We start from the raw sequence: 18,669 nt of genomic DNA on the forward strand, positions 1-18,669 counted from the left end.
TGATAGAACAAAGTGACTGCGGCAAAAACTGTTTTGATTCCTGCGTTTACAATTAGGTTGATTAAGCAAATTCTGTAATGAAAGAAGTAAAGAACTTTTATTTTGGCGAAATACAATAAACGTGTACGAAGAAGAAAATTGAAGGAAGAGGGTATGAGGCTTAAGCTTTCTCAAAAAGCGGAGCCAAGTAGTTCTCCACGGTTTGTGCTTGCTTGTAAGAAGCATCATAGTCAATGGAGAAAACAGAGACGGAGGTTTTGCACTTTTCCTCAGCCAACACCCAAGATTCGGATGGCAAGTCGCAGTTACCAAAGATACACTGAGTGGTGCCAGTGAAGTGACCGTTCTTCCACTCAAACAAGCCCGAAGTCTCGTTGAAGGCCATGTCTGGGGAAATAGAGTCTGGTCCACTCAAACGGGAGAAGACAAACTGTGGGTCCAAACAAGACTTGTCTTCGTCACCAGTTGGAGGGAAGTTGACGTTAATACCGGTGGTAAGAGGCAACAAGTTAGGGTGGTTGGCAGAGGAGTTGAACAAAATCTGGACCATCTCAACGACCTTTCTGGCGTAAATGTTTGGAGTGAAGTTGACGTCGTTCTCTCTAGCAACATCGTCCTTGAAGAAGGAGTTGTTACCGTTGGATCCAGAGAAAGCAATACCTGGAATGCCTCTGCCAACAGCAGAGTAGGTGGCACCAATGGTACCAGACAAGGTGTACATACCAGGAGAAAGGTTAGTACCCTCGTTAGGACCAGCAACAACCAAGTCGATGGTGGCGTTGTCAAAGTAGGTTGGGAAGACGTAGTTGACAGCGAAAGCAACACAAGAAGCTGGGGTTCCGTTGAAGTACCAGATGTTCAAGTCATCTTCTTCGTGGCCCCAAGATGGAGCGCCCTGAGGTGGGTAAGCAAATCCACCGTCAGTAGTCAAGTTGGCAGTTGGTGGAATGTTGAACTGACCACCGAAACCAGATCTTTGCGAGACTGGGGCAACCATGACAACATTGTAACCAGCGTTTTTCAAGTCACGGTAGGCGGCACGGATGTTAGTGGCAGCCCAACCATCGTCGTTGGTAAGAAGAATGGTCTTGTTAGAGGCCGACAACTCGTTGTCGTCTCTCTTTTCGAGAGGAGCGGCAAAGACAGAAGAGACAGCAGCAAAGGCAGAAACGAGAGAAGAGAACTTCATGTGGCTTGGTTGGTGAGAACAAGAGAACTGCAGGCGTATTTATATCCATCCATTTCCGACGGCAGATGCATTGGCAATTTCTGCCCGGCTCGTGTTCCAGAGCATATATGGCATGCGGAAAGCATTCTGCAGTCTCAAAGGTAGATGAGAGAAGCGAAAACGTGGGCTCGCAATAATGTACCCAAATCGGGACAACATGGTTTCCTAAACGGTAACGGGCCTAATGTTTATGTTTCCTCCTATGAAGAGTTTGCGTTGTCCGATCCCACAGTTTTTCAGGTTACGGCGTGGATGCTTGCACGGATAAGTGTAGCGTAGTGAGCCTTAATAGAATAGTCTAATGTGTGGAAACAAGGTGGAAAATCCGTCGATGTATGTTCGCCTAATAACGCATATAATAAATTCGGAGAGCTCAGTCACTTTGGCATTGACATAGACACATAGTTTACAACGTGCTTCCTACATTAGTACATTAGTGGTGCCGTGCGGCCATGCGCATGCTCGTATTTCTCGCTATCCATTCTCACACTTGCATGCATCATCATCATAACCACTTGTACTACATTCCCCTATCTTCTTTGCATAACTTAAGTTGGCGGCGTAAAGTCCGAAGAGAATAACCAACTTGAGACACTAAGGCAGACGCAAAATTCGGGTTTGGTGCAAATTGCCTTAGAATATATATCAACCTGTCAAGCATAATACGGGGTTGACGGCCTATATGATAAACATGCCAAAAAAGAAAAATTTCAAGGCACAAGCCAAGAAAAATTATATTCTTCACGTTTGGTATAGTTTTCACCCACCAAGTTAATGGCTATCGGTCTGAAAGGGCCCATGTTCCATCGTGAGCTTTCCCCCACCTCTATTCGTGCACATGACAGAAACCTCGGTTTCGCGGTCTCCACAATCAATCTTGAGCTTTGCCCATACTCAAAAAAAAACTAGAGCTAGAATTACTTCCACTCCTGTGCCAAATACGACAGTTAAACATGGCTGTTTTCCTGTCTTTGGCGACTTTCTTTCGCCGCCACAAGAAAAAGTTGTTGATTACGTCAACTGTCTCCGTATCGCTCTATTTCTTGGTTCACCATTTTGTTATCAGCCGAATCCGCAACTTCCAGAATGCCTTGAAACAAGAGCTTTTCGTTAAAGAGCAAATCAAGAGAAGATTTGTTCAGACTCAAGCAGATTGCTATTTGACTCTTTTGGCTCTTTTGCCTGTGCTCACCCTGCCGATCGTGGCGTATTTACCCACAGAAGCAATAACTCTGGCTTTGAAGCGGAAAAAGAACTCAAAAAAGGAACTTGGCGATTCTCTTACTACAGAAAACTTGATGGCTTACTCGGAAGAGAGAAATGCTTCGAGTATTGACTTGCTGGTTCTTTTGTCTAAATCGAAGTTGGAGTTGTGGCAAGACTTGAAGGTGAAGTCTATAACACGCATGCTTACTCTCATTTACGCTTCTTCTGGCTTGCTATTACTTACACGCTTACAGCTAAATATTTTGGCCCGCAAGTCTTATCTTGAGCTGGCTATTGCGATCGCTGGGGGTAGTGTTCCCCCTGCCTCGAAGGACTCCTTTAACTATTTCATTGAACAAAGTTATTTATCTTTGAGCTGGTGGCTTCTCAACAACGGCTGGGTGGACATGGCCGACCACATTGAGAGATTAGTGGAAACCAAATTCAAAGATATCAACCCAAAAACAGAGTTATCCGTTGATACGTTTACCATCATGTTATCTGAAATAAATTCGGAGATGTTCTCTGATGGTGGAGCATTGGTTGCCCGTCTGATATTCCCAATTGACTATGGCAAGTTAGTGGATACACTCATGAACACAAATCCTGAATTGGTGAATGAACTTGAAAACAAAGACCTGAATCTCGTCAAGCTTGTCAACGAAACTAACTTTATCTTTGCTAACAACTTCACTCTCAATGTCTTCTTTACACTTGTCCGGAACGGTGTGGAGACTTTGGCTAGCAATCTTCTGCTTACGCTTGACCCAGACCAAGTCCCAGGGCGAGTTCATAAACTCGCAACGTTTTTGGCCCTGTTGTCTGTGCAATCAAGCGTGATCAGTGATCCTCGAAATTTTGGTGAGGACAGCGAGGTTGCTGGTAACATTTACATCAATAACCTCAACGACGTAGAAGCACTCGATGAATTCAGCGCAAGCATCTACTCTAACTTTGAGTGAGAAGTAATGACACATATACAGAAATCTATGTAGAAATCTCTGTCTTGGAGATATGTAACATAATGTGATAACTGAGATTAACAAAGAACAGAACGAAAACGAAAGATGTTTTTTGTGATTTACAAGAGTATTCTAAGTCTATCAGGAGTGATTTGTAACATTTTGACGCGAACAAAATAATTTACAAAGACGATAGTTGTGGATCAAAACTTGTCAATCACAGCACAAGAATAGGTTAAATAGTCCGAAAAGAAAAGAAAAAGCCCGCTACTCCAGCAATATATTTTTCATATTCTAATATCAGTTTACTTCACTATTTAAAACGAAGAATATGTATTGCGACAATGCCAGTCCACTTTCCCTGTACTGTCTGGAGTCAATCCAAGTCACCTGTACATTTCCGCGAACACAATTCCAATAACCTGAAAGGCAAAAGAACACCAAATATGCCTAAAGTCGTTATAATCTCCTCGGATGAGGAAAGATTTCCCGTCGATGTGGAAGTTGCTAGCAAATCCGTATTGATCAAAAACATGATTTCCGACTTGAAGCCGGATATGGAGGATGACGACGACGAGGAATTTGAGATTCCTACTCCCAATGTTAGAGCAAACGTGTTAAGCAAAGTTTTGGAATGGTGCGAGCATCACAAGAATACTGTTTTCCCAGATGACGACGACGAGGATGCTAGGAAGTCTGCTCCTGTTCATTCATGGGACAGAAACTTTTTGAAAGTTGACCAGGAAATGTTGTACGAGATTATCTTAGCCGCCAACTATTTGAACATCCGTCCCTTGTTGGACGCAGGGTGTAAGATCATAGCTGAAATGATCAAGCACAAATCGCCAGAAGAATTGAGAAAGACGTTCAACATCGTCAACGATTTCAGTCCCGAGGAAGAAGCAGCCATCAGAAAAGAGAATGAGTGGGCTGAGGACCGCTAAGAGCAGAGTACGTAATGACCAAATTGATTGAATGCGTTTGCTGGTGTAGTTACTTTCCTTTTTGAAACTAAGAAGTTAGTATGCCTTAACATCTATCTCAGCGAATCGGTGGATAATCTACTTTGTGTTCTACTCAACTCCTCAAATATGGATTACTAGAAACTGACATATGTACTAGACCATTGGTTTGGATCTTAAATGTTGAAGAAAACACTCGATCTCTTTTTTTTTTTCTTGTCTCAGCATTTGGTTCACTACGTCAAAATCGAAAAGTGTCTGCAGACAATACTCGTAGTCGCAGATTTCGCAGACAAATTCGACTTATCCATCTTCTAATTACCAAGGAAAACCTGTGACACAAAATGACAGAAGACACGGGAAGCACTATAGATGAGCTCAAAGTCTCTCTAGAAAGTCCGCTGGAACAGGTATCCTCGGGATTTGACCCCAGCATTATTCCTTCTTTGCCAGCAATGTCCCTGGAGCAGCTTTTACAATTGGAGGATGTGCTTTCTCAAGAATTTGCATCTTTATCTCGGCAATACGTGGAGTCTAGAAAAAGCCGAATAGAACAGTTGCTATCGATAATTAACAAACAACTACATATATCCCAAGGTCACGAGCAACAGTGGGCAGATAAATACGCATATGAGATTGAACTTATAGAACAGCTCATACATAGCACAGAGGACGAGGCTTTTCCGCAAATGAAAACAAAGGGCCCCAAAAAGGGAACTGCGTCCGGAATAGAGAGTATTGAGCAAGACCTCATGGACTTATTGTCTAATATCAATCTGCCGCTACACATGGATAGTGTATTTAGTGAAAGAGAGAAGGAGCTCCCTTTTGCACATCAGTTTGGCGACCTTATTCGCCCATACAAGGAACAATTGAATGCTCTGTGGCTCCAGAAGGATTACGACATTAACATGATTGAAACTTTGACCGAGAAAAACAGAACTATATTGTGGAAACAGTACAGACAGGACATCTTGGACTACAAACAAAAGCTAATAGATCAGACATATCACGAGCTTACGGAGCTATACGAGGAGTACCATGGAATCCGTGAAAATGCCATGGCAGAAGAGGACGAAGCACACTACTTTAAATCGGTAATTTCAACAGATGATATCAAGTTGGGGGCAGAGCGCGAACAAATCCGTTTGGCAAAGGGAAACATCGACTCATTTTATGATATCGATAACGTCTACTATAAGAATAACAAAATTGAAACGACAGCCTATAAGATGGCGGCTTTGGAGTCAATACGCAACTTCGAGTCGGCACAAAATGCATACAAAATTCCACAAAGGGACGACGCTACAGTGAAACTAAGTAGCTGTTCAGGATTAACGTCGGAAGAAATCGATCAAGACCTTGAAACCTTCAAAAGTTTGAAACATCGCAAAGAAGTTCCTCCTGAAACAGTCGTCGTCGATGCTTTGTCCGAGAAACAGGCAGATTACAAAGAGCTACTATCTTTAGGTCATACATCGTCTAAAATTAGCATGACTCCTCTCGAATTACGGGGTCAGATTGAGCATGAATGAACCTCACGTATATATATTATTCATTCCTTCTCCAATAAAATACTAGCATTCTTCAATCCAGCCTCCCCTATCGTCATGTCCAAACACTCGATGAGCTTGGGGTTTCCAACACTCGAGATGGTAAATCTTTCGTCTCCGCTGATTCCAAATTCGGCTGCTTCTGCATTCAGCAAAACAAACTTTAGCCATTCATATAGTTGTCTTACTTTATCAGATTCATATGCAAATTTGTGGATCAATCGCTTGCCATTAGGAAACCTTAACTGGACACGCGTTGTTGGGCCTTCTGTTGGCTCGGGGTGGTCAATCGGTTTTATCGATCCGAAAATGTCCAGAGACACTTCCGGAGCAGAACTTCCTGTTTCTTCTTCTTTTTCTTCTTCATGCTCTGAATCAAGGTTTATAGCATCTTCAGCAGTAGCACCCTTCTCTGCCATAGACTGCTTAAGGGCAAATTCCATCTGCTGCTCTTCAGACATTGCGTCTGGATCAAATTTGACTTCGTGTTTCACCACAGGGTTGTTGGATCCGGGCTGGAGTGAAAACTTTTCTAAGAACAATTCGACATCAGCTAGCCACTCTTCCACGTCTGGAACTTCTCCATCTTTCCACGAAAAAACCTTCTCGCCTGTCATTGGGTCCAAGATGGCGATGTGAGGGTATGTGTCCACATGGTAAAAGTTCAGGTAGGTTTCTCCATTAACAGAATCATGCTGAAACTGCAAGAAGATGAAGTCTTTCCGTACGGCCGCTTTCACGCTTTTGTTAGCCCAAAAGTCTCTATTAAGCACTTGGCATTGGAATTCTGTTTGGTCTTGAATGTTCACTAGGATCCATTTCTTTTCCGCTCGTCCTTTCACTTTAGCTCCATCCAAGTTGGTTCTTTCAATAAGGTCAAAAGGTGGCTTGAATAGCTCAGCAAGTCTTCGCTGCGTTGAAGTGAGCTCTGACATACGTGATTGTTGTAATCTGGTGCGTCTCGTGGGTCTGGTCGGCTCTTGATCTTCATCCAATTCCATTATTTCGTCCAGATCCTCATCATTCAATTCCACAACACGAGGTTCAGCCTCGAAGTCATCATCATCATCGTCTTCGAAACGCGCTCCCTCTTCTCCCCATTCGAAACGTTGGTTAAAGATGCCCACACGCCCACGGCCAAACATATCTGTTTCCAGGGGAGCTGGTTGCCCAAAAGAGGGGAAAGAGTCAACAAGCGTATCATGTCTGTGGACATTCGCATCAGCCTCTCTCACGTTAGCCTCATACGCTTCGTTTTGCAATCTGGTGGCGTATTCCTCATCGGCGTTTGCCGCTGAAGATGGTTGATTATTTGCACCTGCTTCTAAGAACAACTGAACCGCATACTCAAGATTGTTGCCTGAAAGTTCAAGATACTGCTTTGCTGTAGCCGCGTCCTCAGACCCTGTGAAGGCCAAAAATGTGGCGATTTGGTCATCCATGATCGAAAAGAAAGATGTGTGGTTGAAGCAAGCCAAATACTGATAGTGTGTTTCATGCAGTCCACAGACTCTCATTAATCACATCAGTATTTCTACAAGCGGGATAAATAAACTTATATTACTGCCACTTTCTCGTGAGAAACACATATATCTGGGGGTTGAATTACATGCATTAGGCGATCCAAATCCCACTCTTACATTGAAGAGGATTGTTCCGTTGTAAAAGTAAAGAATAACCACTTGTGTGCAAGCTCCAAGCCTGAGGAAGTGTCCTCGAATAATTCATTCACCTCTCTTAATCAAAATATGGCTCAGTTTTACACTCGAGAATTTACTCTTTGGTGTGGTCTTAGAATGGCCCATCTGGGATGATTTGAGTGACTAGATAACCGGCACCCGTGCCTCCTGTTCGCGCCCGCACAGTCTCATCGAAGTCCAAGTCTTCGGCAATGGAAGACTTTAGGCCAGCTTAAGCAGAACCGACAGAAGAAATCCAAAAGTTTGTAGCAGCTTGAAAATACAAACGGACATACTTTGTGGTTTACCCCCCTGCTTCAGTAGCGCTGCATCACTTCCATCAGTGCCTTTGCATACCCCATATTGCCCGATCTCGACACCAGCCTCAATCATATGCCCCCAGTCCACATCTAACGCCAATACTTTTGCACAACAATTCAATCATTATTCCAGCTTTCCAGCTTTTCATAATCTCTCCCTCAAGCTTCTCATACTTTCTTGGTTCTGGTTAACCAGCTGCATCACATCTGCATTTTTCATTTTCCCAGTGCATTTTCATTCTCATGGAGGCTTACGAGCGCTACGACCACGGTGGTCTTTTGAACGACCGCTACTTGAAAGTAGCAGACATTTCCGAAGGTTCGTATGGTCTCGTCTCTTTAGCAAAGGACACAAAGGCCAACGATACATTGGTTGCTGTCAAGTACATCTATCCCGCTTCATACACTCGATCTAAAACTTTTAAAGAGCTTTCACAGGCAACAGGCCGTGCCACTTCTTCGCCGGCGAAACTCCGCTCAAACAATGAGAAAAACCCACAAACATCCTTGCTCAACTCATTGTGGGAGGAATCGGCAAAGGAAATCCGCATTCACAAGATATTGGGTACCCATCCCAACATCACGAGCCTTATTGACCATTTTGATTCTTGCCTAGTTCTTGAATACTGTGCACGTGGAGACTTGTATGAGGCAATCCAAAGCGATACGGGTCCATCAACTACGCAAGATGTAAAGGACGTTTTCGGACAAATCTTGCTGGCACTCGCTTTTTGTCACGGTAAGCTGGTGTTCCACCGGGACTTGAAGCCAGAAAACATACTCATCACCGAGGACTGGACTATTAAAATGTGCGATTGGGGTCTTGCCACAACACAGCGCCGCGTGACAAATAAGAGCGAATTCGACGTAGGATCCGAGCGTTACATGGCACCAGAACTTTTCGACCCCGAGTTGGAGAGCTACGATGCCGCCAAAGTGGATCTTTGGTCCGTGGGGATTATCTTACTTACGCTTGTCTTCCACAAGAACCCATTCAAAGCTGCAAACTACACGGACAAGCGGTTTCTCCAGTTTTCTGCTAACCGTGAGGCGTTGTTTGATTTTTTCAGTACCATGAGCAGCGACATGTTTAGCGTTTTGCGCTTCTGTCTTACGCTTGACCCCGAAAACCGTGATTTGGAAGCATTGCGTGCTGAAGTGGAAAAGGTCAAGTTTTTCACCATGGACGAGGAATACTGGGCCGAACATAGTGACGAAGAAGAAGACTACCGGTTTGAGGCCGAGGCTGAAGATGAGCAAAAAGCGGAGTTAGCGGAGAAGACTATCTCGTACCAGAAGCCGGTCGAAATTGTGGAGCCGGATGTATTCGCAGAGCCAGTCGATATCGGCGGCGCGAACATGTCGCCCCGTATGCCGCCGCAAATCACCGTTGGCGCGCTGCTCGACGCCGATATGCCCTACAATCGTCGCGCGGATGCGCTTCTTTCGCCCCACGCACAACCGATTCCCATCGGGCGCCTTCGCAACACACGGAAGCCCTTTGGTGTCGCATCATACACACGCACCAACAACAGCCACAGCAACAACGGCCGGTTCCGGCGCGAGGATTTCTTTACTCCTCGCAGTGTCTTCAATCACTACATGGACAAGTACGGAGAGAATAAGTACGGAGAGAACAAATCCGGAGGAGATAACCGGGACAAGGAGCGGCGCAGGCGGCGCAGTGGGAAACAGTCGTGGAAGAGGAAACCTGAAACGCGCAAACCGTGCAAGAAACGGCGGTCGCGGTACGAGATGGCGCAGTCGGCACCGCACACAGGCGCGTACTTTGAAGCGCGCCAGCATAGTCCGGCGCGAGGTAAATACGTGCCGCCGTTCTTGCGTCTGCCTCGCTCGCCGCCCATTGGCGCGCTCGCTGAAGAAATCGACCACCTCTCGCTTGACGATGACATGTTTCAGTTGGAGGATGTCGGATACACCAACGGAGACGAAAATACAAACGGTGCCCATTCTGGCTTGAATTACGGATCGCATCTCAGCTCGCATTTCAACTCGCACGACAGTTCTCATATACGTTCGCATGCCGGTTCCCATGTGAGCTCGCATGGGGCACCTAACCACACTAATCTGCACACTTTCAATTACGGCTCTACTGGTGCCGGTTTCAACGGCAGCGGCTCTCTGAGAAGCGGCAATTTTGGCGCAAATGTTGCCGCGGTAAACGGCGGACACGCCGGGCCTGGCGCGAAGTACGTTCCACCGTTTCGGCGTGGGTCGCACCCCAGCTTGCCCAAGCGCGCCCCACTTGCCCAGTTTGCGCGCAGTATTCAGCAGACGCTCGACGAAGGAAGTCACAGCGTGCCTAGCGACCGGTGGATGACGAAAAACTGGCCGGCGGCACGTGACTGATGGCTTTTTTTTTGTTTCTTCCCCCCTCGACCTTCCCAAAGGTTCGGGCTGGTGATGTGCGGCTGTGCTTCGAACAAATGGCGTTTGTGCCAATGAGAGCATTGCCATTGGGCGACGGTCGGCGCGAACTATGCACGACCTGTGTTCCTGCGCCTGAATCCGTTTCGCGCAGGTCCCTCGTCATCCGCGCGCTATGTTCACAACCTCTGGTGATATGGTTGCTGATGTGTACCAGTGTTCATCACGGAACGCGGTGCCAACAGAGTGTGGGTAATTGAAGGATTGGAGCACATGCACCGTTTTTATTCTACATCTGGGAGCCGATTCTTTGTTCCTGCGCTTGCCCTCGAGCCGTTTTCGATTTTTCTTCTCATCCGCGCTACCCACCAACTCCGACGACCCTTTTCTTCGCTCACTGGGTATCTACACTCCAGCAGCAACGCGCGATGACCATGTCACACTAGTTTGGGGTGATATGCAGTATTGCGACTTCTCTCTAGCACTGCCTCTTTTCACCAAAACACCGGCAGAGCTTCGCCACGCTATCGAAAAATAAATAATAATCTACCAAATTATGACGTCGAACCGTCTTCCATATACACTGCCCCGCGTAGGAGGCGCAAGCTTGCGCCTGATATCAGCCGCGCGTATTGTGCGCATGCCCTACCTTGCAGATTTAGACATTCCGCACATTTATAGTCTTATGCTCTGGTCCTGCAACACATTTCTTGCTTCTGGATTTTTTTTCCTTTATATTTTTTGTTTCTGTTTGTGTACTTGTTTCTTGGCCCTTCGAAACACTTCCGGTCACCTTCAATCCTTATTCAAACCAACTTCATTCTCGAGTAAGATCCCTTATCCCCGAGACATTGCAGCTGCTAATCCATGATCCCCAAATACTACCAGCGGCGTCTTTTGGCGGCGCTCGTGGCAATTTTCCTAGGACTCGTGTCCTTTCTTCGTGTGCTCTGCCGCGACATTCCCGACTCAGTACTCGATAACACCACCCTAGCCATGTTTGAAACCTCTTCTTTCAACCCCAGGTCCATCACATATTGCATTTATTCGTACATCCACGCATTGTCTTCGGGCAACTACTTCATGCAGAAAAACCTTGCTGCCATTGGGCCCATGAGCATCAACGAGGGAATTTATTTCCATTGGGATGACTGGGTCGATTTGTCTCCTGCTGACAAGGTGTTGGCCAGATACAGACAAACGTATCCAGATGGGAAAGCCGACGAGTCGCTCCGTGCTTATGCATCTGTGAATCCTTACTACATGGAGTCGTTCAACACCAAAGTTCTCCGAGGCATGGCCAATCTCTACGCGGTGAAGGCTCCGCCTAGAAAAATCTGGGCCGCCACTGACTCGGGCTTTGTCGAAGTGCCAGTGTTCGGCAAGAAGAAAGTTCATCTGAGTGCTTTGCTCAAACAGGTGCCCAAGCTCACTGTCGTTCTGCAAATGAAGCGATGCGACGCCTTGATGGGCGCTCTGCTCCCCAACTCTTTCCATTTCCACCCATATAAACGCATGCAGAAAAGCATCGACATTGCGCCGCAAGACTTTGTCTTTGACCCAGACAAGGAGATTTTTGCCCTTAAGGAGGCACTCAACAAGAACACCATTGCTCCCGAGGACATACGCTATCTCAAGTTTTTGGAGACGGCTAATGCAGAAGCCGATACTGCTGATCGCTTCTTCAAATACCCATGGATATACACAGATCTCATTGCTGGTCGCTCGCACCACATTTCATTTCCGTTTTTCAAACGTTATGTGTCCGATAGAGAGCGTCAGAGTGTTTTGCATCACATGGTCCGCGTGTGGTTTAAGTTTGCCGAAGCCAATGGCGTTGCGCTGTGGATCAACTACGGTTCACTTTTGGGTTGGGCCTATAACGGTGTGAATATGCCTTGGGATACAGATATCGACATCCAAATGCCAATTGCTCAACTTGATAAGCTCGCAAGAAAGGCAAACTCAACACTCATCATCGAAAATCCACGCGACGGGAATGCCAAATACTTGTTCGAAGTGTCGCCAACTTACGTGCGTCAGGGTAACGGTCGGAATTTCATTGACGCCCGCTTCATAGATATCAACACTGGCCTTTACATCGACATCAGTGGATTGTCGCATACAGGCCATAAACAGCCTATGGAACTTCTGGCTGGTGGGAGTGATCTCAATAAGCTCAAAACCATGAATGTTCATTGCAAGAACTGGAACTGGCATTCTCTCGACGAACTTCTTCCTATTCGTCACACCTTCTTTGAAGGCTCATCGGTGTACATCCCACATAACGTGCTGTCGATTTTGCTGAAGAAGTATGGACCTGACTCCTTCACGACCAAGCTTGCATTTAACAACCACCGGTACAGTAAAGAACTCAATCTATGGGTTCCTCAAGATGAGTGTTCGCGAACATGTGCCGCTGTTCTGCTGCTTTTTGAAAACAGCGAAAAGCTGCCCAAGTTTCAAAGTCAGTGGATAGAGGACGAGTACAAGATTGTTTCTCCTGCCGCTGAACGTCACATGGCACTAAACTCTGACCTCGACAACCCACGCGATTACGACTTGAGTAGATATGCCGACCTTCCGATACTGCGCAAGGATCTGTGGGAATACTTCAGTGACATCAAGTACAAGGTCTCATCCAATACCGGATGGTACAATGATTCCTGATTTTGCATTTTTCATATTCGCCTGAATATGTCATCTTCGGGCACTGCCCTTTACGTCATGATAATGAATTGTATAAATATATTGCATTACTGTAGCTTTGAAGTAATATTGGCGTGCACCTACAATATTAATAACTCAGCATGTATACGAATAAATTTCAAGGCGTCGTATCCTATTTCCCACTAAATGGTGTAAAAGTAGGTTTGGAAACATGTAGAAAATTGAATTTGCGTGTCATAGATGCTACGAGCAAAATTTGAAATCAAGATGGTTTCGTGGTCTAGTTGGTCATGGCATCTGCTTAACACGCAGAACGTCCCCAGTTCGATCCTGGGCGAAATCATTTTTTTATGTTATTTGCATGCATAGCAATCGTCACCGCTCCGCGAAATGCCGGACAAAGTCGGATAATGTTCGCACTACGTCAGAGAAGCCCTTGAAAGAGGCTTTCCCCACGTTTTACAGAATAGCTACAAGTACACGGTATGGGATGCTTAAAAATGCAAGATTGGAAGACACGACTTCTTTTTCCGAAGGTGTCTGGTGTGATGTCGCATACCGGTCGGATGTATTTTTTGACGTTTCCCCATATTTCGGAACAATTATCGGCCGGGATTATTTTGTAAGTCACGTGCCGGGTCGGAGTCAACCCCGATATAAAACGAGAGTAAAGTGTCAATACAAAGGTTGTGAGTCTGGATAGCAGTTGTAGCGAAAAAAAGTCGAATGACTTACCATGTTTTCACCACCGTAGCATTTCTCCTTGTACTGGAATGTTGTGTCTTCCCATTGTGACCATGGACTTTGTGCTGTAGTGACAGGGAAGTATTAAGCCAAAACGAGGGTGGGAATTCCGAGAGGCACGGGTGTAGCCTCCAACAGAACCAAACCTTTTCGACTCTCACAATATTTTGTCCCTAATAGAGCGGTATCCACTTTACAACACGCAAACGCTCCATCGCCCCTGAACGGCATTCCATAACTTCCGAAACCTTTCCATACTTGCAAGTACCTGAAGTCGAGATTTATTTCGGCCAGCGCTACAACCAGTAATTGTTGGTGCACTTTGGCTCTGAATATCATTCCCTGGGAGCTGTCCAGAAAAGATTACCCCGGTGTATTTTCTGTTCTCCCCATTGAAAGCAAGCTCGGAACAGTGGCGCAACAGTCTATCCTAGTCTTACAGAGTTATTTGTTGCTTCTGGTGAACAGTGCCCCTCTTGCTTCTCGACTGTACACCCTCAAAGATTCCAGGTCTCATGTCTTCTAATGCAAAGTCTGGAGAAGTCTTCACGGGAGGTGCTACCACCTCTCAACATATCGAGGCCCAAGATGATGACCATTTCCAAAATACAACCTTTAAGTTGAAGAGAACTAGGTCCTTAGGTTTGTTAGATGAGTTCATCGATCCTGAAAAGCAGCAAGAGCAAATCGAAAAGAAAAACAACAGCTCAACCGATTCTGAGCTCCCGCTGTCCCAAATTGATGGTTCGGCAGATCATGGAGACTCTGAAGTACACGAAGACTCTTCAACGCATGGAGACTCTACAACGCATGGAGAATCTTCTTCTGCCGCTCCTTCTCTGCCCTATATAACATCCCCTGATCTTATCCCTCACGATGATACGGACTTGGTTGCCGAGCCTTCAAGACATGTTGACTATCTCTCTCACGAGTGGGACGTTTCGGATATCTCAAAGTCTTGGCGGTATGTCATTCAGAGAAGAAAAGATGTGGCAAATGCAGCCCGCTTGGAAAATGCCAGCTGGAGAACTTGGGCACAAAGACGATCCAATTTAAAGACTATCAGTCCAGAAGAAGTTAACTGGTCCAAAGAAAGTGATGTGACGTGGCTTTATGGTCCCATCGTTGATGACGATGAAAATGATCACGAGACATGTGCCTCCAACGAAGATTCCAAGTCCGGCACTGCAACTAGTATTGTTGCAGGCGATATTTCTATTGCACGTAAAAACCACGGGCCCAAACCCATCTTGAAGAAACGCACGGTGCAAGACATGATGATCAGTCACCTGAATTTGTTGAAGTTACAAGTGGCCACTGCTCGAGCTGAGCTGGAACAAAGGCGACGCGAAGATGCAGAGGCAGAGGCAAGGAGAGAAGCTGCGGCGAAATCAGGAAAGTCCGACAGACCACCCGAATACTTCGACTATGACGTGATCTCCGCCAAACTCAATTCGCAATACAAAAACTATTCTGGGCCCGGCTCGCTTGCAAATTCCAACAATAACAGTGCACTTGATTTAACACAAGCTCATTCGCCGGTGGAGGCTACAAACTTATCGTCCAAATTGCAGAAGGTATCCAGCGAAAGGCTGGCCACGGTCGAAAGTACAGAACCTCCGAAAAAGGAAAAACGCCATATTCATTTTAATGACGAAGTTAAACAGTGCATTGCCGTCAACGAGTATTCTGACGAGGACGAGGATTATGATTATGATGATGAATACGACAATGACTACGACTATGGTGATGATGAGAGTTACGTTTATGAGGATAATAGCAATTTCAACGATGAAGACGAAGACGATGACTACGATGATGATGAAGATGAGGATGACGAAGAAGATGAAGGTGGATTTTTCTTGAAAGTGAAGCCTCCTTCTTCAGCATCTTTGGCGGGCTTAACTTTGCCAGGTTTATCGTCAGCGTCAACAAAGGATAAGGATCATGAGCGGAGTGAGGAAAGTGATTCGATCTCCACCAACAACTCCAAAGTGTACAAGACAATTCATCTCTTACCTCCTACCACCTTGAACTATGGCTCCTCCGACGAAGAGAGTGATGACTACAATCCATATACATCCAGTTTATCGCATAATGTCGACAACAGCACGAGCAGAGGCTATGATTACTACTACGACTATAATACTGTGTACCAGGTGGATCCAAACCACGCGATATACGGCTCGAAAAAGACACCTGACGTGGTGGATGTCCCGAAAAACATCACACTTGGGTCTAACTTTGACTACGAAATAATACAAAACGAGGATGCACAGCAGTATGAAAACACTCCGTTGCACTCAGCCAAGAATGAGTCTTCTGCAGTTGATTCAGATGAATCTAGCAAGGACTCGAGCAAATTGCCTGTTTCTTCACTCGAAGACTCTGCATCTCCGCTGATAAGGCCTAACCCATTTTCGCTTCATGAGCAAGACCAATCGGATTCAGACTCTGATTCCGAAGATGATGGGTTGTCTATCAATGCGCGAAACTCTAGTCAGTCATTAGCTCAACTGGTTTTTGGGCATGCATTGACTTCAGCAGATTCCGACCTGAAGAGCACTCCTGCGGAGCATTATTATCCAAAGGCAGAGACAAAACCAAGCGAGGACCATATCTCATCAATTAACCCACGGTATTCATCAACGTCTGTCTCAAGGCAACCACACTCTTCTAGTTCTCTTTCCGACCAGTTCCTAAACACAGGCATGACCAAAGCCTCAAATGACACATCGTTGTCCGACACATTCTTTAATATTAAAGCACCCGAGGCCAAAACTGCTTCCTCACTGTCATTGACTGAAAGGCAATCTCCTCCAGTGCAGAAAAAAGCATCTCCGCTCCCGCCTCACACCACTTCCGCGAATGCCTTTCTGGGTACATCTACACCGCCACCGCTGGGCCTGGCACCTAAGAAAGGCTTCATGTTTGACTCGGACAGCGATTCAGAAGACGAGTTTATTGAAAATGCTTCGCCGCCACCGTCTGGAGACAAAAACACTACGAGCTATGCATCGCTTTATCAAGTAGCTGACCGGAACGGGATATCCGTTCCTTCGCAGCCCGAAGGTGAAGAATCTAGCCAGAAGAATCGTGTGGGCCTGGCAATGGTGAACTTTTTGGGCGGGTGGAATAAGAGTGGCTGAATTTCATTCCTCAATTGAGGTTATCCGGAGTGCCACATGAAGCTCCTAAGATAGATTGAGCGTGGCAAAAAAGAAAAGAAAAAAAAAAAAAAGAGATTAACCGTCAATGTTGTCGTGTTGCTGTGCTACGCGAACTCAGGCCATCAATGTGCTAATGAGCTTAGATAGTTTTCAATGCATTTTTCAAAGAGTGTTTGTAGGGTCTTGAATGTCAATTTTAGTTGCCACTTTAACATGATACTTTATGTACAATTAGAATTGGAAGCAAAGACATCTAGAACCAGAATATCAATGTTATGTAAACTGTGATGATTTAATATCATATTGAAGCACAGGAAATTTGCATCAGTATTTAAGTCGGTCTCAATTGCTTGTCTATCATGCACGGCTATCAACTGCAAACTTCAAGAAAACGTGCGCATAAGTTTATTCTCCATACTTTGATACGCAATCACTTCTTCCTTCTTTAACACATCCAGGATGCTCCCAAACATCATGGAGCGCCTTCTAAGCCTCGTGGTTTCTTCTATTTTCTTGAAGCCAATGGTTCCCCCAGTTGACGACGATGGGAAATGTGAGTTAGTGGGCACCTTTTCATTGCTAACCCAGGCGTTCTTGGGCTTACTATGTCTACTGTCGCTCATAGTCAAACGCTTTTACGAATATCCGGTCCGCCGGACGTGGCAAGTATGGTTTTTCGATGTTTCAAAACAGGTCATAGGGGCGTTGGGTGTGCACATTTTCAATTTGTTGCTCTCCATCACGAAGGCAGAGCCTAACGATTTTAGCATCACTGATGACTGTGATTCTGGAGACCAATGTCAGGGCGACCCCTGTGACTGGTATTTTCTCAGCATTGTTCTGGACTGTACTATCGGGGTGTATGTTCTCTATGTGGTTCTTTCATTTGTTAGTTTCGTGTGCAAGAAGTATTTCAAGGTAACGCAGATTGAAAGTGGACAGTATGGTCCCGACCCTCACAACCCGTCTGTGAAAGCATATTTTAAACAACTTGGCATTTACTTTGGGTCGTTGATGATTACGAAATTCGTTCTCTATGGGCTTCTAGTTTGTTTTGAGTCGCAGCTCTTATGGTTCACGAGCCACGTTCTTTTAGTCTGGCTTGACGATTATCCCAATGAGTTTGAGATATTCATTGTCATGTTTGTTGTTCCGATATTTATGAACTGTTTGCAGTTAATCTTGGTGGATAATTTCATCCAGAACCAAGTCCTCCATGAAGCCAACATTAGATATTCACACAACCATCATCACCATCTATTTGATTCTTCCAACCCAGAGGAAAGGCAAGGTTTAGCTATAAAACGGAATGGCATAAGCGAGGAAGTACATACACCGGGAAACGAACATGGGGAATACGGGGCTACCTGAGGGTTTAGCAAGAATTTTATATTTATTCTTTTCAAGACTGGGAGTTGGTCTTGGAGTCCATATATACAGCACCCTTTTAATCTCTTTTGTAAGTTGACGTAGACTTATTTGGTTTCGAAACCAAAGCCTTTCATACAAGTTTTGTATGCTTGAATCAACTGGTCACATTTGCCACTCTCTTGACCGTTGAATAAAAGACACTCGTCTCTGGCCTTCTTTTCATCTAAGCAAACGCAGCATGGTTTTGGTTTTTCTGTTGGGGTAGGCTGAGACATGATTAAGAAAGAATGGTATCACCTATAGAAATAGACATTACTAACCACATCATGCCGCACTTGTGGCGCTGATGGCCGATCACGTGAGGTTCACCATCAGACCTTTCCGTCTACACTACATATCTATCTACCAAACGCTGA

The 18,669-nt window shown here is 45.5% G+C and overlaps 10 protein-coding genes and 1 non-coding gene across 11 annotated transcripts; 9 read left to right on the forward strand and 2 right to left on the reverse strand. All coding sequences in view use genetic code 12, as the record gives it.

Moving 5' to 3' along the window:
* Positions 1-160: 160 nt before the first annotated feature.
* Positions 161-1,189, reverse strand: PHO100 (Pho100p; the record flags this gene model as incomplete). The annotated part of the gene is made up of 1 exon (XM_002614333.1): positions 161-1,189. One exon carries the CDS (start codon positions 1,187-1,189, stop codon positions 161-163), a length of 1,029 nt encoding a protein of 342 aa, XP_002614379.1.
* Positions 1,190-2,181: 992 nt separating this feature from the next.
* On the forward strand, positions 2,182-3,396 carry PEX3 (Pex3p; the record flags this gene model as incomplete). Its single annotated transcript, XM_002614332.1, has 1 exon — positions 2,182-3,396. The coding sequence occupies one exon, from the start codon at positions 2,182-2,184 to the stop codon at positions 3,394-3,396; it is 1,215 nt and encodes a 404-aa protein (XP_002614378.1).
* A 344-nt stretch (positions 3,397-3,740) lies between these two features.
* On the forward strand, positions 3,741-4,340 carry SKP1 (SCF ubiquitin ligase subunit; the record flags this gene model as incomplete). The annotated part of the gene is made up of 1 exon (XM_002614331.1): positions 3,741-4,340. The coding sequence occupies one exon, from the start codon at positions 3,741-3,743 to the stop codon at positions 4,338-4,340; it is 600 nt and encodes a 199-aa protein (XP_002614377.1).
* A 362-nt stretch (positions 4,341-4,702) lies between these two features.
* On the forward strand, positions 4,703-5,893 carry FOB63_004424 (uncharacterized protein; the record flags this gene model as incomplete). Its single annotated transcript, XM_002614330.1, has 1 exon — positions 4,703-5,893. The coding sequence occupies one exon, from the start codon at positions 4,703-4,705 to the stop codon at positions 5,891-5,893; it is 1,191 nt and encodes a 396-aa protein (XP_002614376.1).
* A 20-nt stretch (positions 5,894-5,913) lies between these two features.
* FOB63_004425 (uncharacterized protein) lies at positions 5,914-7,428 on the reverse strand (the record flags this gene model as incomplete). Its single annotated transcript, XM_002614329.1, has 1 exon — positions 5,914-7,428. The coding sequence occupies one exon, from the start codon at positions 7,426-7,428 to the stop codon at positions 5,914-5,916; it is 1,515 nt and encodes a 504-aa protein (XP_002614375.1).
* Positions 7,429-8,153: 725 nt separating this feature from the next.
* KSP1 (putative serine/threonine protein kinase) lies at positions 8,154-10,280 on the forward strand (the record flags this gene model as incomplete). Its single annotated transcript, XM_002614328.1, has 1 exon — positions 8,154-10,280. One exon carries the CDS (start codon positions 8,154-8,156, stop codon positions 10,278-10,280), a length of 2,127 nt encoding a protein of 708 aa, XP_002614374.1.
* A 77-nt stretch (positions 10,281-10,357) lies between these two features.
* Positions 10,358-10,558, forward strand: FOB63_004427 (uncharacterized protein; the record flags this gene model as incomplete). Its single annotated transcript, XM_066102399.1, has 1 exon — positions 10,358-10,558. The coding sequence occupies one exon, from the start codon at positions 10,358-10,360 to the stop codon at positions 10,556-10,558; it is 201 nt and encodes a 66-aa protein (XP_065958252.1).
* A 607-nt stretch (positions 10,559-11,165) lies between these two features.
* Positions 11,166-12,968, forward strand: FOB63_004428 (uncharacterized protein; the record flags this gene model as incomplete). Its single annotated transcript, XM_002614327.1, has 1 exon — positions 11,166-12,968. The coding sequence occupies one exon, from the start codon at positions 11,166-11,168 to the stop codon at positions 12,966-12,968; it is 1,803 nt and encodes a 600-aa protein (XP_002614373.1).
* Positions 12,969-13,237: 269 nt separating this feature from the next.
* Positions 13,238-13,311, forward strand: FOB63_005636. The gene has a single exon. It is a non-coding gene; the product is annotated as a tRNA-Val (tRNA).
* Positions 13,312-14,227: 916 nt separating this feature from the next.
* On the forward strand, positions 14,228-16,861 carry REG1 (protein phosphatase regulator; the record flags this gene model as incomplete). Its single annotated transcript, XM_002614326.1, has 1 exon — positions 14,228-16,861. The coding sequence occupies one exon, from the start codon at positions 14,228-14,230 to the stop codon at positions 16,859-16,861; it is 2,634 nt and encodes an 877-aa protein (XP_002614372.1).
* Positions 16,862-17,341: 480 nt separating this feature from the next.
* FOB63_004430 (uncharacterized protein) lies at positions 17,342-18,253 on the forward strand (the record flags this gene model as incomplete). Its single annotated transcript, XM_002614325.1, has 1 exon — positions 17,342-18,253. The coding sequence occupies one exon, from the start codon at positions 17,342-17,344 to the stop codon at positions 18,251-18,253; it is 912 nt and encodes a 303-aa protein (XP_002614371.1).
* Positions 18,254-18,669: the final 416 nt, after the last annotated feature.

Source organism: Clavispora lusitaniae, assembly GCF_014636115.1.
Source record: "Clavispora lusitaniae strain FDAARGOS_655 chromosome Unknown tig00000223_pilon, whole genome shotgun sequence".
Taxonomy (NCBI): Eukaryota; Fungi; Ascomycota; class Pichiomycetes; order Serinales; family Metschnikowiaceae; genus Clavispora; species Clavispora lusitaniae.